This window comes from Labrus bergylta, chromosome 4 (assembly GCF_963930695.1).
Source record: "Labrus bergylta chromosome 4, fLabBer1.1, whole genome shotgun sequence".
In the NCBI taxonomy this organism is placed as follows: domain Eukaryota; kingdom Metazoa; phylum Chordata; class Actinopteri; order Labriformes; family Labridae; genus Labrus; species Labrus bergylta.
In genome coordinates, this window is record NC_089198.1 from 28,003,197 (window position 1) to 28,018,458 (window position 15,262).

At 40.1% G+C, this 15,262-nt stretch overlaps 2 protein-coding genes across 2 annotated transcripts; one reads left to right on the top strand and one right to left on the bottom strand.

Annotated features, from left to right (window-relative positions):
* The first annotated feature begins 343 nt into the window (after nucleotides 1-343).
* rheb (Ras homolog, mTORC1 binding) lies at nucleotides 344-9,986 on the top strand. The gene is made up of 8 exons (XM_020629717.3): nucleotides 344-653; nucleotides 2,388-2,459; nucleotides 4,352-4,419; nucleotides 4,604-4,686; nucleotides 4,774-4,830; nucleotides 5,100-5,147; nucleotides 6,157-6,238; nucleotides 9,158-9,986. Exons 1-8 carry the CDS (start codon nucleotides 602-604, stop codon nucleotides 9,248-9,250), a joined length of 555 nt encoding a protein of 184 aa, XP_020485373.1. The 5' UTR covers nucleotides 344-601; the 3' UTR covers nucleotides 9,251-9,986.
* Nucleotides 9,987-11,044: 1,058 nt separating this feature from the next.
* On the bottom strand, nucleotides 11,045-13,697 carry ly97.3 (lymphocyte antigen 97, tandem duplicate 3). Its single transcript, XM_065954304.1, has 4 exons — nucleotides 13,612-13,697; nucleotides 13,251-13,320; nucleotides 12,037-12,159; nucleotides 11,045-11,330 (listed from the first exon to the last, which is right to left on the bottom strand). The coding sequence occupies exons 2-4, from the start codon at nucleotides 13,297-13,299 to the stop codon at nucleotides 11,224-11,226; spliced, it is 279 nt and encodes a 92-aa protein (XP_065810376.1). The 5' UTR covers nucleotides 13,300-13,320; nucleotides 13,612-13,697; the 3' UTR covers nucleotides 11,045-11,223.
* Between the last annotated feature and the right edge of the window lie 1,565 nt (nucleotides 13,698-15,262).

Below are 15,262 nucleotides of genomic sequence, written 5' to 3' on the forward strand. Positions count from 1 at the left end.
ACCCATTTATAATGAGTAATACTGTATGTAATATATCACGTTCTTCTCGAGGTCATTACATAATAACTTCAGTGTTTACATGTGAATAAATACAGAAAAGACGTCTCTGATGGAGTCGTAAGTCCAGCTGCTCCCTGACCCACAGATATGAATGACATTCCACTCATCCACCCAGCACGTCATAACGCGTGTGACAGCCAATCACATTTCAGGAAAAGGGACGCTCGTTTCCTGACGGACAGCGGTCTCATCCAATCAGAGCTTTACAACAGGCCTCAGCGCCCACCTTTATTCCTCGTGCAGCCAATTAGGTGGGAGCAGTAATTACTAATTCATTACATCGCAAAGGGGAGTGACGCAGTTATTGTACATCCATAGCTACTCCATGCTTTTTTTGCTAGATGACCTGAAATAACACTTTTTTTTTTCCTCCCCCCCACCCAAAACATTTTTGACGTCAAATCCCTTTTTTTTTAAAAACGAAGAAGAGGGATTCCTTGAAGCTGCATGTCGAACATCTGCTCCCCTTGAAATTTGGATGCCATTCCGGTTGGAGGTTGCGGTGCACCCCGAGGACTAGATGCGATAACCAGGACGAGATATGCCGCAGCCGAAATCACGAAAAATCGCCATCCTCGGGTACAGATCCGTAGGTGAGTTCCCACGAGGAATTTGAATCTAAAGGTGTCCCGGGATTGCGACGCAAAAGGTCGATTTCTGCGGCCTTTTCTGGTCAATGTAAATCGCGGTGTACGCCTCCTATAATGGACTTTAAATTATAGAGAGTACGGTCTGTCCCGCAGCGCCACCAGGTGATGTGCGTGGCCTTGATGGGGTGTTAAAACACGAGGCCTTCCCAAAACATTATGTACTGGATGGTTATTTTAGCGCGAACTGGTGTAAATGATAATCCCCCCCCTCCCCCCCCCCCCCTCCCCATCAGTGACCCCCCACCCTGGCGGCGTTGGCTGGAGCCATGCTGTGTGCAGGCCTCTGACAGGACCACGGAGGTTTGACGCATTACTGTGCAGTTTATTTTAGCGTAGTTTGTTTGTGTGGGGTTTGCTGTGGACGTCAAGATGGCACACACAGATATCACGGCTGGAGGCCCAGAGAGAAAAACCAAGATCTCTGTCATTTCCCCCACAGTGACATCTTTATAATGCTGCACCTCACATGCTGCAAATTAAGGGTTTTTACATGGTGTTGGCATTTTAATTATGAATGACGCCTATTGAAGCTGTAGTATATTTTCCATTATGTCAATATTACAGCTGTTCACTGTTCCTAAATCAAGTGAAAGTCTATGTTCTTATTTTTGGGATATTTTGGGGGATACATTTGAATATTAGATTATGTTTTGATTATTATTGTTTACATTCACGTGAGTTATTTCCATTCCTTTATTTTTGCTACTTGGGGGCATAAGGGTGGAGTCTGTACATGGGTGTGTCTATTTAGCCATTTAGCCAGGTGAGACTCAGGTAGGCACCTAATGGGTTAATGGGTTTTTTTTTTTTTTTTACCAGGAAGCCAGGATGCAATGGTAGGATGACAGGGCAAGAGAGACAGCAGTGTTTTTTTGTTGTTGTTTGTTGCACGCTTGATGTCTCTGGATAAAATAAACCACCCTAAAACCTTCAATCATCATCTGGACACTTATTAATGTATCCTGCGTAAGATTCACCCTCTAGGTGCCTCAGTGGCTTTATTATGAGTTTGTGTTAAGTTTATAATTTGTTTGGAATTTTTGTTATTTATAGACTATAGATATCGCCACTACAGTCAATATGATAACCAGCTATCTGAGGCCTCTCAGTCCTCGGCTTAATACATCCCCGAGCTACAATTTAGATGAATAAATGAATATTATTATTAACTTTTGATGCCATCCACAGTGTAACTCCCTGGCCATTTCTCTGGTGTGAGTGTACAATCTAAAAACAGCTCAGCCATGAAGACTACTTTCACAAAGCTCAGCATTTCTTGTTTTAGTTTTCATGTAAAAAACAAAAATGTGTGTGTGTTTTCTAACCCTCTCATGTGCATAAATTGTCAGACCAGATACAAGGATGTAAGGAGAGCATCTTTTAATACCATGCAATCAGGTTAACAGCACTACAACCTTAAAAAAAAAAATGCAATTTTTGCACATGAGAGGGTCAGAAAACACACACACACACACACACACACACACACACACACACACACACACACACACACACTACAACCTCAGAAATAACCATAAAGTACAAGTATTTTGATCTGAAAGTGTCCACAGTGACAGTGTACCTATGAAGTAGCCAGTGGGTGTGTTTTCCACATTTTGAATGAGCTCTAAACATGCACATGCTCAATGTTGACCATAGTCCTCTTGTGTTTTGCAGGAAAGTCCTCCTTGACGATTCAGTTTGTGGAGGGCCAGTTTGTTGACTCCTATGACCCAACAATAGAAAACAGTAAGTCGATTTATCTTTTGCTACACACTGACACACGGACAGGGTTTCCCACAGAAAAGCGTTGGGAGAATCTGATCCTGCTGCATCTCACTGTCGCAATAGACTGAACACAAGTCAATGGTACTTAGTGTGATGTAAGCAGAGGTGGTTTTCAGACCAGGTGGTCTACCTCTGCTGTGAAAAAAACACTTTAGGGTGCGTTACATCTTTTGTAGTCTTCATATAACGGGATTTAGGCTATACTCTCTGAAGTGTACCTATACTGTTTTCCTTTCAGCCACTTCTCCTGGCTTTCCTTGTGGGTTGCCATGGAGATAGCTATTATCATGTGACCTTAATATGGAAGTACAGTCACATGATGAGCAGCTGCTCGTATATATAATCAAATGCACTTCTTCAATTCTGCAGCGTAAACTATAGAGCTTCAGCAAGCTGTATCGTTTTCATAATCGATTACCTTGTTTACTACTTTCTTGACTTGTCGCTAAAATGTCAATAAGTTGCAAAATATAAACCTCCTACGATCAATAGATCAAAACTTGATGAAATAGGTTTAAATATTGAATTTACAATGAAATGAAACTGAGACAAGCAGCAGTTTCTCACATTAATAACAAGCAGGAAGCAGAGAATATTTAAATAATCCCTTAAAGTATATAAATGTATATCTACATTACACATCGTCTCATTTGAATACTGTATGATATTTACACTTATGTTGCACATTCCTGCACAGCTGTACAGCTCCTCCATTGCACCTTGTTGTACGTATTTCATTTAATATTGTGTTTTTAACTTGTTCTTTTAAAGATCCTTTGACAGTAGGAGTTCTGCTGCACTCTTTATTCTGCCTCCCTCTACATTATTTTTTCACCAAGACAAATTCCTTGTTTGTGTCAACCTACTCGGCAAGAAACCTGATTCTGATTCTGATTCTGAATGTGAGTTGATTGACCAGGATCACCCCAGTTCTTTAAACTTTGAGTCCATATTATAGATAATACCCATTTCCAAAATCGGCACTGAATTTTTGCCTCAATTCTTTAATTGTACGCCTGGAAGATAGATTCTATATCATGATTTTATTTATAGAAATATGAGAAACTGAATTTATTCCTAGCAGTATGCAAAGTGTCCATCAGTATTAACTAATCCCGATTAATACACATTCATACGCTGCCGACAAAGCAGCGGGACTTAACTTGGGGTTAAGTCTTGCCCAAGGACACATCAGAGCCGGGGATTGAACCCTGACCTGAGCCACAGCCGTCCGTACTGCTCATACGAGTTTGCACATCACAGGCTCAGAGAGAGGACATCTTTCTTGGAGCTACTTTAGCAAACAGTTTGTTTAGTTTTTTTTTCTTTGGTGGGAGAGAACATACTGTAATTCATCAGCCTCCCAAACACACATATTCCCAGACACTCAGGAGATTTGAGTCTAAACTTCCCCTGTAGGCTGTTTTTTCCCCGACATGTACGCTCACATATCACCCCGTGTTTCTCGACTGTGTGGTCTGTTTCTATAAATAAAGTCTGGATGCTTAACATATAGTGAAGTGTCAGCGTTATCAGCATGAAGCTGCGGGCAGAGCGATGCCTCAGCCCTGCTGTAGATAATATGACCCATCTCCCGGCAGATATCGACATTTCTGTTGCTGAATGAACTCGGTGGCACCGAGGAAGGATCCATAACGGGACTGCGTCTTGAGATTTGCACACTGAAAGCGTCGTAGAGAAATGAAGATGCAGTCAGCTATATAGTACAGTGTGTGGCGATGTACTACTGTGTGGTACTTTAAAAGGGATTTTCTCGCTTTCAGTGCATTTAAGTGTTTAATCTGAATTATCTACAGTGAGTATTTAACGTGTCTCCTCTCTTCTACCTGCAGCTTTTACTAAAATGATCACAATAAACGGACAGGAGTACCATCTTCAGCTGGTAGACACCGCAGGACAGGTATGACTCAGTGTGTTTCTGTCATCTGTCAGCCATGTATTGATTTGAATGCCAAATGTTGTGTTCCCATGATTGTGTTATTCCAATAGTTTGGTGTTAATTCTGCTTCATTAATTAGTCAGATGGCATTTCATTCCTTTAGCTTTGCATACTAATTGCTTGAAAATGTTCTCTGCCTCTGCAGGATGAGTACTCCATCTTCCCACAGACGTACTCCATAGATATCAACGGTTACATTCTGGTCTATTCAGTCACGTCTAATAAAAGGTAATCTCTTCTGCTCTAATAAGGCAAACAGTATCCTTCTTCTTATGAATGATGAAGAAAAAAAAATGTTTCCCTCGTGTCTTCCAGCTTTGAAGTTGTACAAGTTATCCATGAAAAACTATTGGACATGGTGGGAAAAGTTCAGTAAGTATTTCTTCTTCCTTTTCTCTTTCTTCTTCTTCATCCTCTTCTTTTGCTTTTTTTCTTCCTCTCCCACTGCTTCTATTTCCACTTCATTTTCTTCTTCTTTTTCTGCTTCGTAGCTCTCTTCTTCTTCTTCTTTTTCTTCTACTTCTAGTTTTTCATTTTCTTCTTTTTTTTCTTCCTGCTCTTTTGAACCCAGGCTTTCTAAACAGGATGTAATTCATCATTCCAATCTGACAATATGATCTGTGCTTCTCCCTCTCATGCAGAGTACCAATTATGCTAGTTGGGAACAAGAACGACCTACATATGGAGCGGTACGTCCAATCACACTCCTTCATTGTACATGAGGTCAAACTCATAGACTCTTCTAGGTACACACAGGACGTAGCACGTGAAAGTTCAAGTCACAATTTTCCCTCATCTTTTTTGTGGGCTCTTAATGGCAGGAATTCCAAACTCAACATGCAGTCTGACACGTGATACACTAAAGCCCTGAGTAAACGTGCTTTTAACTGAGCAAGACTTCAAATCAGTGTACTTCTAGTGATGAAAGATACAACAAAAAACTCAAAGTACTTGGTGTTTTTGAATCTCTGATTTTTTTAAATATTCAAAATCCCCCCCAAAAAACACCAACCAGAATTTACATTCTTAAACACTTCAAATCCATTATCACCCCTTTACCTTTTCTGAAGATTATTTCCTTTTTAATAGCAGTTATTCAATTAAATTATCGCTACACGTCAGTGAGATGCAGTTTGCATAAAACCGCTCGGAGCAGCATGGAGCTGAATGGTGATGAGTCGGGAAATGACAACATTGGAGACACCAGAAAGCCGCTACGACAATAGCAGAAAGTTTTGAAGAAAGGTTAATAGATCAAGTCGGCAACCACCCGCACTGTGATGTGTCATTGCCGTTGCATAGCAACAAACATACGTGCCAAAATAGCTGGCGACAATAGCTGGCTAAACACCCTCTGATTTATGTGGTGCTCCCTCTAGAGGAATATTCCAGTAGTACGCGTGGTTGAAAAGCGAGTATATTTGAGCCTTAATAGGACTACAGACAGGATTGTAATGAGTTCACTGATCGCTCTGAAGAAAAGGTGAAGTCATTTCTCTGTGTATGTTTACTCGATGGAAGTGTTCACTGGAGTCGTTTCTTTAGAAGCTGACACTGCAGCCTCGATATGAAATATTTATGTGTGTTATTCTGATCCACTTACTCACCTTCTGTCACTCTGTGTGTGTGTGTGTGTGTGTGTGTGTGTGTGTGTGTGTGTGTGTGTGTGTGTGTGTGGGCAATATTTTCTTTCTATAGAGTAATCAGTTGTGAAGAAGGAAAAGCATTAGCTGAGTCCTGGAACGCTGCCTTCATGGAGTCCTCGGCTAAAGAGAACCAGGTAAGAGGCTGACACAGCAGAGCGTTGGTGAAGCAGCGAGCTTGTTGTTTATGTTTAATTTGAAACAGTTTAGCTATCCGTTTGAAATGCCTCATTAGAATAACATTTCTTACTCTTATATACTTATCGCATGCTTACATTCGTAGTAGTTGTCTTGAATTTGAATTCTGAACAGTCACAAGGTTTGATGTGATTTGTCAGACAAAAGGATTCACTCAGTTAAAGTTAGAATCCTTAACGGCACAATACAGAAATTGTGATTAGAATTTTACACTAAAATAAAATCGACATTCATTAAAAATGGACTAAACCGATGCTTTATGTTTTTGTTGTTCATTACCTCAAATATTTCCAACAGTTATCAAAGCCAGAGAAATCCTTCATTTGATATTTGTAACGGGACGTGTCTTGTCGTGGCGGCCGTCATGACATTCACAACATGTTTATCGTTACCATGGAAACTCTAGATATTACGTCAAAGGCGGCTGCATTAGGAAGCAGGAAATGCCACTGAAAGCTGCTTCTTTTGCTGTACGTGCTGCTGAAGTTGAAACATCATGTAAATGATACTTGTACACATTGGCTCGTCGATAAACATATTCTCTTCCTCAGTTCAGATTCGCCCGTTCATCTGTAGTGCAGTCAACTCGGAGTTGGTTTTCACCAGGGGTTGTGGGGGGTGGGGAGCATGATGGGGGGAGTAGCAGAGAGAAGTCCCATGATACCCTGCCAGCTTTTGTTACTGTTTTGATTGAGAGCCCCCTAGTGGCAGAATTTACAAGCTCTGCGTTTAAAGGCCAACTCCCTTTAATTCTCTACATCAGATCCTGTGTCAAAAGTTGAATGAAGTCCTCCTTTGCTCTGAATGGACATTTCAGAAAACTGAAGTACATGAGCTTGTAGACAGATGGAACAGATGGATGGATGGATAGATAGATAGATAAATAGATAGATAGGCAGGCAGGCACTTTATTGTCATTGTATAAAAGAACACAGCAAAACTTTGTTGACAGCAATCCTGAATAGCAGGGTTACGAAATCTGGTCACATTTATAAAAATATGGAAATATATACGTAGTTATGTAGCTGTGTACTTCTCCTTCTCTTGTGGATAGTTTTGAGGTTTTTCCGCTAGAGACACACGTTTGCCCTCAGCATGCTGATGTTTCATAAAGTTCACAGCAATGAGGACACTACAGCAGCGGAGTAGTACATTTATAAAGAGAGAGAGAGAGGAGAAGACATACCTGTGAAGCCTTTTATCATGCAACATGTCAGCTGAATGAAACTGTTCGTGGTAAATCAGAGGTTGCTACAGCACAAACACAAACACTACACGGAGCAGTAAGAAGGGATTGTTCATGTTGATGATAAGTCAGGTGTGTTCATGATCGAGGACGTCTGACTTCCACGACTGTTATAACGCATTCTTCAGTATTGGAGGACACTTTTATCCGAGTTAATCGCTATATGGACAACAGAATTATATGGGATGATATAAAGTTGCATTTTGGGAAGTGTAGTCTCGGGCTGTTAATTAGGTCAGAGTATTTCTGCATGTCTGCTGCATACAGTTTGACAACTTTAAACTGCAAACAGACACCTTAAGGAACAAGTTGATAAACTAATCAAGTTAATCTCAATAACTCTGAAAACACTGCACTGTAACTACCTCTTATATCCTATAACTGACTGAATATACTTCATTGTCTGTTTCATCTGAAGCTCTTTGAATAGCCTGCTTGTTTGATTGTGCTCCGTCAATGAACTTACCTCGCCTTCAACTTCCCTTCAGAATCAGCTCTTCACATCTGGAGTGACGAAAGAAAGAAGTACAAAAAAAAAAAGAAGTACAATGTGACTGAGTATTAGTTCGTCAGGTGTCCAGAAGCATGGTTTCAAGATAATAAGAAAGACATGTTCACACAAATACAAGGAGAAAATATTCAAATAAAGATAAAATCATGTGAAATCATACCAAAGTAGAATATTTTAAAAGAAACACAAAAGCAATCTGATTACATAATAATTATTTATAAAGTACAATACAAGTGAATTAAAACAACATTCAAAAAAATAAACTTCAAGCTTAAAGGCTCATTGAAAGGGACGTGAAAAAATAAATGTTTTCAACCTTGATTTTAAAAGTTCACGTTCGGAGCACATCTCATCTCTCACGGCAATTAGTTCCAGTTCCAGGCAGCGTAGTGACTTAAAGCTGCTTCACCGGGTTTATTCCGGACTCTGGACTCAACAAGGTGACCAGAGTCAACACATCTAAGGTACCTGTTTGGCTGACACATTTTAAACATGTCAGGAAGTGTATTCTGGGCCTACAGCGTTCAGACTCTTGTAAACTAGTGGTTTAAAATCTATTCTAAAAATAAACCTTGAAACAGTGCAGAGATTTTAACACCGGAGTAATGTGCTCCTTTTTTTTTCAGTCCTGGTCAGAGTTCTAGCTGCCGCTGTTTCATCGTCTTTTTAGGAAGTCCAGTTAGAAGACCATTGCAGAAGTCAACCCTGATTGAAATAAAAAAAAGATCAAGTCATGCAGATCTAACATTAGTTAAAAAGAGAATCTACTATTCTTTACATCGTCTTTATTCTGATTTAGGGAGGGGCTTTAGCTCGGCTGACTGGAAGAAAAAGTAAACGAGAATGAATTCTTTTCACCTATTTCCCCTCCTTCTGGGTGAACATCACCTCAGTGTTTCACATTCAGGAAGTCTGTGTATCTGCTCAAAGTCAAATTGGCAAACAATGTAGCCGGACTGATTTCAATGAAAGAAATCTCTGTTGTGCTTAAAGCCAGGCATGTACTGCACTGGATGTAGTGCATGCCGCTGTAACATTCAGAGTAGTGTGACTGAGACTCGTGACAGCGTTTGTGAGTGTGTTTGTGTGTCTCCCTTTTAGACGGCCGTGGAGGTTTTCCGGAGGATGATCCTGGAGGCAGAGAAGATGGACGGCGGCGTGCAGCCAGGGAAAACCTCCTGCTCCATGATGTAGAGCCGCCCAATCAACACACAGGACACTGCACTGGGAAATCCCGTTACTTGAAGGCTAGCTGCCAGTTCTCCTCCACCTCAGCTGACTCCACCCCCTCCAGGGTCCTAAATATCCAATACTGTCTATTTATGGCTCTGATTCCACTGTTATTTATCAGTATTCCCTTTCGTCATCCTCGTTTTTTCTTTGTGTGTTTGATAAGAAAATGAAGGATGAGTGGTGGTTCCTGTGTCTTACATTTTCCCACAATCCACCTCTCCTCCTCTATCTCTGTGCTCGGCACCGATGCAAAACACAGAACATCATATGGGTGTATCAGAAAAAATGTTTTCCCTGTGCTCGGTAATGACGACAACCGTAACCAAGGCCAGAGATGTTAGAGGCTTGATGCATCTTAGCTTCTCATTATGCAGCTCCCATATATAGGCTACGAGCCCCTCCGCTGTTAAAATAACAAGAGATAAGAGAAATGTCATGTCTGCCATGCACACGCTCTGAGAATGGATAAAATGAATCGAGACGTTTCTTCTGATACATCATCAGCTGTTTGGTCTCGCCGATATATACAGCTCTTTTTCTACTTCATTTCCACGCAGTGCCCACTTCTCTCTGTCCCTCTGTTTCTTTTCATAGCGGTTTCTGTCAGCCAAAAATTTCTGCATCCATTTTCTAATGTTGAAAATGTTGTACAAATGTTTTTGATTGTAATCATTAAAGCAAAAAGTGGTTATGTAAAGCGGGGCTGAGTGTGATCATTAACTCCGGCTAATGAACCGGGAGGCAAGGCCACTTCATTTACTGAGCGTCTTTAAAGATGGCGCCGGTAGCTTATTGGTTAGTCAAAAAGCGAAAACCTCAAAGCAGCCGGCCCGGTTTTGAATCCGACCTGTGGCTCCTTTCCCGCATGTCACTTCCCACTCTCTCTCTCTCTCTCTTCCATTTCTGACTTTATCCACAGTCCTGTCTCTAAATAAAGGCATAAAAATCACCAAAATAAACCATTAAAAAAATACACTAGTACAACTACAAGTAGTATTTATAAATGTCTTGAAATCTTATTTAAATAAGCTCTGTCAGGTGTGAGGTCAGGATGAGTCTAGTTATTCCACATTTGAGATATCTGAAGTCATGAAATGTTCCCCAAAATCCCCTGTCACGATGACTTCACTGTTCAGATTCCTGACATGGAATTTAACATTTAATCAAACAAACAATGCACTCCTGACAAAGCAAACATGAACATAGCCGGAGAAATGGCAACTAGGGATAGATTATAAAACATGGTTAATGCATATTCATATTCATGTATATTTGATGCTATGAACAAACAAAGTCAGAAGTGCTAGAAGAGGTCGTTTTTTCTTCACTGTGAGGAACTTTTTGATTTACGTCCATATTCCACACTCATTGTTTCTTTGATGATTTTCTTCTGTGCATGTGTTACTAATGTTTTTTTATTAGTATTATTATCATGCTGCTTTCTTTTAACAGCCTAGAGTATCACTCACTGGGAGTGTGTGCCGTGTAACTAACGTGTCATTAAAAGACGGCAGTGCAGTAAATTAACTTCACATAACAACCACGACCCCACACCGGTGGTTTCATACATTACAAATAATAGAGGAATCTAAATGTTTATGTTAATGGCTTTGTTTGCTTTTGTAGGTAATAAAGAGGCATTAATATTAATTTGTCTCATAACCAGTAAAAAACGTTTTTCATACATACAGTATATCTACAGCTGTCAAAGACAATTAAAGGGAAACTCCACATATGTGCAGGTGTGTGAGGGAATCATTTTCTCAGATTGTTTTATTTTTCAGAAGTTTTATTTCTTTACAAAGACGCTGCTTTGATTTCATACATGTTTGTATTCAATGTGGAACCTGCTGAAGTCTTGGTTTGAACGCCCTCATTAAACAATACTCCAGTATTATGTTCTCATTCACTCTGTTATTCTTTTACCATAGAGTTTAGAAGCTGTTGCACATATCTTCAGTACAGCAATGTATGTTGATGAAGGAGTTCATCTTCAGCATCTCGCAGTCAGTCAGCCTCATGCATTTCTGAAACTGTGCAACTGAGAAAGTAGAAAAACAGAACGAGGGAAAGATTAGAAAAGTTTCATTGAACGTTAACGAAGAATTCATATCTCCATTGATGCCCTGAGCTAATTAAGTTCCTGATGGTTTTCAAGTGTCTACTACAGTAAACAATGAAGATTCAGAGCAATGGAGCAATATGTAAGATATCTACTGAATTAAATCATTAAACGACCTTACTATAGCATCAGACTTTAAGGAAACATGCCGTGCCTCAGTTTACCAGTGAAACGGCAAACCAAAAGGTGTTCCAGCGATGGAAGCGGGCAAGCGAACTGGTCCAGATGATTGGTTCTACCCCGAGCTAAAAGGGACTGCATTTTTCTCATAAGCTCCACGACCAGAAGCGTGGTTAAACTAACCCTAACTGAATTTAATTGAAAACTAGGACAAATGTTGGAGATGCTTTTGAGAAATGGAGAGAGGTAAGAACACATAAGGTTTAAAAAACCTGATGCAGAGCTGGCTAAACACTGAAGCTTCAATGTCTGTGAAATGGCAGCCTGATTGCACACAGATTCTAGGAGAGGAGGGGAGCAGGGTGGAGACAGCTCTCTCCAGTGTTTTATTCATTTGGACTGCAGTACCCATTTTAAACACTACGTGTCAGAGTTACATATTGCTCCTTTGAAAGGTATGAATTTTTGAATGACCAAAAAGATTTGAGGATGTTGGGAAACTCACATGGTTCGCTGAGGAACTTGGCAGCACCACAGGCGTCCTTCTCTGGTGGACAGGTCTCCACGCTGAGCTCACAGGATCCTCCGGCCTTTTTGGAGACACAGCGGTGACAGTCCAGGGCTTCACCTATACAAACACCAACGTGAAAACTTTCACTTTTTATCTTTCCTCAAACAACAGGTAGTTAGGACCAAACAGTCTGAGTAGGCGAGAAGCATCCCATGAGTGCTCATATAGAGAACATCATCACTGGGACTTTTTACAGTATCTATCAATCCGCCTCAGACAGTCAATTAACATCAAATCAAATCTTTATTAATCTGATACCTCAGAATTACATGATAGACTCTTATTAAACTGGTTACATGACAAATGAAAACATACAGATGTTGAACTCTATATCAACACTCATGAAATGCCTCTTGTCCAATCAGAACACTCAGTCAGAACTAACTGTTTTATGTTGAATTTTTTATTACTATTTGCCGCGTGTAGAACTTAAAAAAAAAAAAAAAAAGCAACATCACACTAGTGGGGTTGTACTAAGAATCAGCTGTGCTATTGTTAACATTGGCACTAAGTAACCATAGTGACTACGACGGGATTACAGTTTATATATCCAGTACACAATCACTCCCTCTCATGGTGTGATATCACTTATTTTCTTCGGCCTGTGCTGATTTAATTCTATTTCTGTAGGAATGCATCCTGTTTTTGTTTTTTTCTTTAGCCAACAGTGATCGTCCAGAGCCTCTGTCGGCAACTTCTCCAGCTGTTGTGAATATAATGTTAAGTGACAGAGGACTTCAGGCTAAGATGTCCTCTTCCATGCGTTGCCATTATTAACAGTCTCACTTGAAATGTCAGAGTTGGAGTTTAGAGAAGACGCTTAAGCGCAATTTTAAAGCTAATATGGCAACACATCTGACTCACAGAAGTTGTGTAATTTCTTTTCTTACACATTCTATAGTGATGTAGAATGTGGATAAAGCTGTGCAAGATCCTACACTCTAAGGATCACTTCTTAAATATTATCTTCTTTTCTTAGATAAGGCTACAGTCCGTCTCTGAATGAAAAGAATGCCTCGTGAGCTTCTGACTGGTCTGCTGAGATTCATCAGCGTTTGTGTGCACTAAAGACTAAAAAAAGAGACAGCAGACGTCCCTGTTGCACAGCAGGATTTGTTTATTCAGTAGAGAATCAGTGACAGACTCACCGGCTGTAAACAGCAGGGCCACGCTCAGAGCCAAAACCAACAGCTTCATTGTTCTGTCCAGTGTTGCAGTCTGTATGAGACAGAGATAAAGCACACATTAAGGTTATCAAGTTTTAGTTCTTTTTTTCAGATTCATGTCATGATTCCAATCAAATCACCATTTTTAAAGGGGACTTCCTTATTTCTAGGAACTGATTTTAAGTCAGAATTGAGAAAAATTTAACTTTAATGCACACCTTCACACAGTTTGATTGACAAGTATATGTGGCAAAAAAATGTCCAGCAAAAATTCATTTGATATAAAAAATTATAAATTTAAGAACATAAAAGAGCAAAACAGCCATGTTGTTTTTTCACATACCTCCCTGTTCTGTCTGCTTCTGTTCCTGCGAGCGACTCAAACATCTTCATCGACTTCCCCTCTTTTTTATACCCGTTCATACTTTGTCCTGTCATGGTAACGTCCCATTAAGTGCTGTATCTCTGCTGTGTCAATATGCTCAGCTCCCGCTCGCCCTGCATGGGTACACTGTGTTCAGGGGTTACACTTTCCCAACGCTTAGATTCCTGCATTATGCAACAGCTGTCCTCCATGTGTCCACTGCTGAGGAGGATTTATGAGACTTCCTTCTTTTTTTTTTCAAATACCAATATTTGCATTTGTCACCGGCTCAAATAAAGATTTTCATTTGTTGGATTTCCACTTTACAAACACTGAAGGTAAAATATGTTTGCTTTCGGTGGATATGAATAAAAGGTGTTTTACATTTAGCTCCCTCCCTTTAATGTTTAAAAACATATACGCCCGTCGCCCGCCCATTCAGAAATTATAGAAAAAAATTACCAAAAGACCAAAAGACCAAAACATTTTCAATGTTGCAGAAAAAAACACGACCTCCAGTATATGCTACTTAAGTCCAATTCATTACAAATTATAGCATACAGAAAATTGCTCAAATATAGACACCGCTGGTTTGAAGCTTTTAATGCTTTACTCAGAAATAAAATGGCAAAGAATCCATTTAGGAATCTCTCAAAAGGCCAACTGATGGATAAATGGAGTGAAATCTATTTGCATAGAGTGCAGAGTCCATGTGGGTTTTAAATAATGACATGGAAGTGCTGCTTTAGTGTGACTGTCAAACCTTGACAATCTCTAAAAAAAAACACTCAAGTGCAAAAGAAGATCCTTTTAAAATGTGCCTTTTTTCTCTGGTTGTGTCGAAACAGATTGAAAGATAGAATGGCTGAAGTCAAACCATTCATGAAAAACAGGTTTTATGTTCTATTCAACCTGCCTGACCTTCAAACTGGTGGTCTTTTCATGTGGCGACCGAGGCGTTATTAACACCTGGCAGTTACATATTCAACCTGGGTGATTGGATCACTAGTGGATAGCTCTGAGTACAGCTGTTCACACCTAAGTAGTGGGATATGGGACCACAAACCCATATTTTGTTCAAATCTTACATTAAATGAGTTGTGTTGAAAAATGTGTGGAAGTACAAAAATCATTGTTCATTTTTACAACCCGGTAAAACATATTTTGATCTCTATCGCTTATTTCTTTGATATCACATCAGTTTTGATTATTAAGGCCTTAAAATAACAATGGATTACGTGACTTGGACTACACCGATGTTAAAATGTGGCAAGAAATCCACTTTGGGGTATTACAACTGATCTGCCTGGTTTAGTGGTGTGAGAATGGGACTGGGACTGGGACCACACCTCATTGTGTCTACGTTTTCCCAGTCTCTCATTCAATAAGTCAAACATCAGATTTTTAGTTTGAACTGTCTCACTGCTTTAACTTTGCCCTTTCGTGTTTGTTTTTCCCCCTCCGGTCTGGAAAGCACCCAAATATTACTCTACAACACCGACTCAGTACAACATCCCTCCCAAAACCCAGTCAAAGCAAAATACCCCATCGTATTGTTCGGCCCCTCCAGAGCCAAACTCCAATATCAGCACTGGCACATGTAAGAGAAACTGCCCTGGTTGCAAAACAT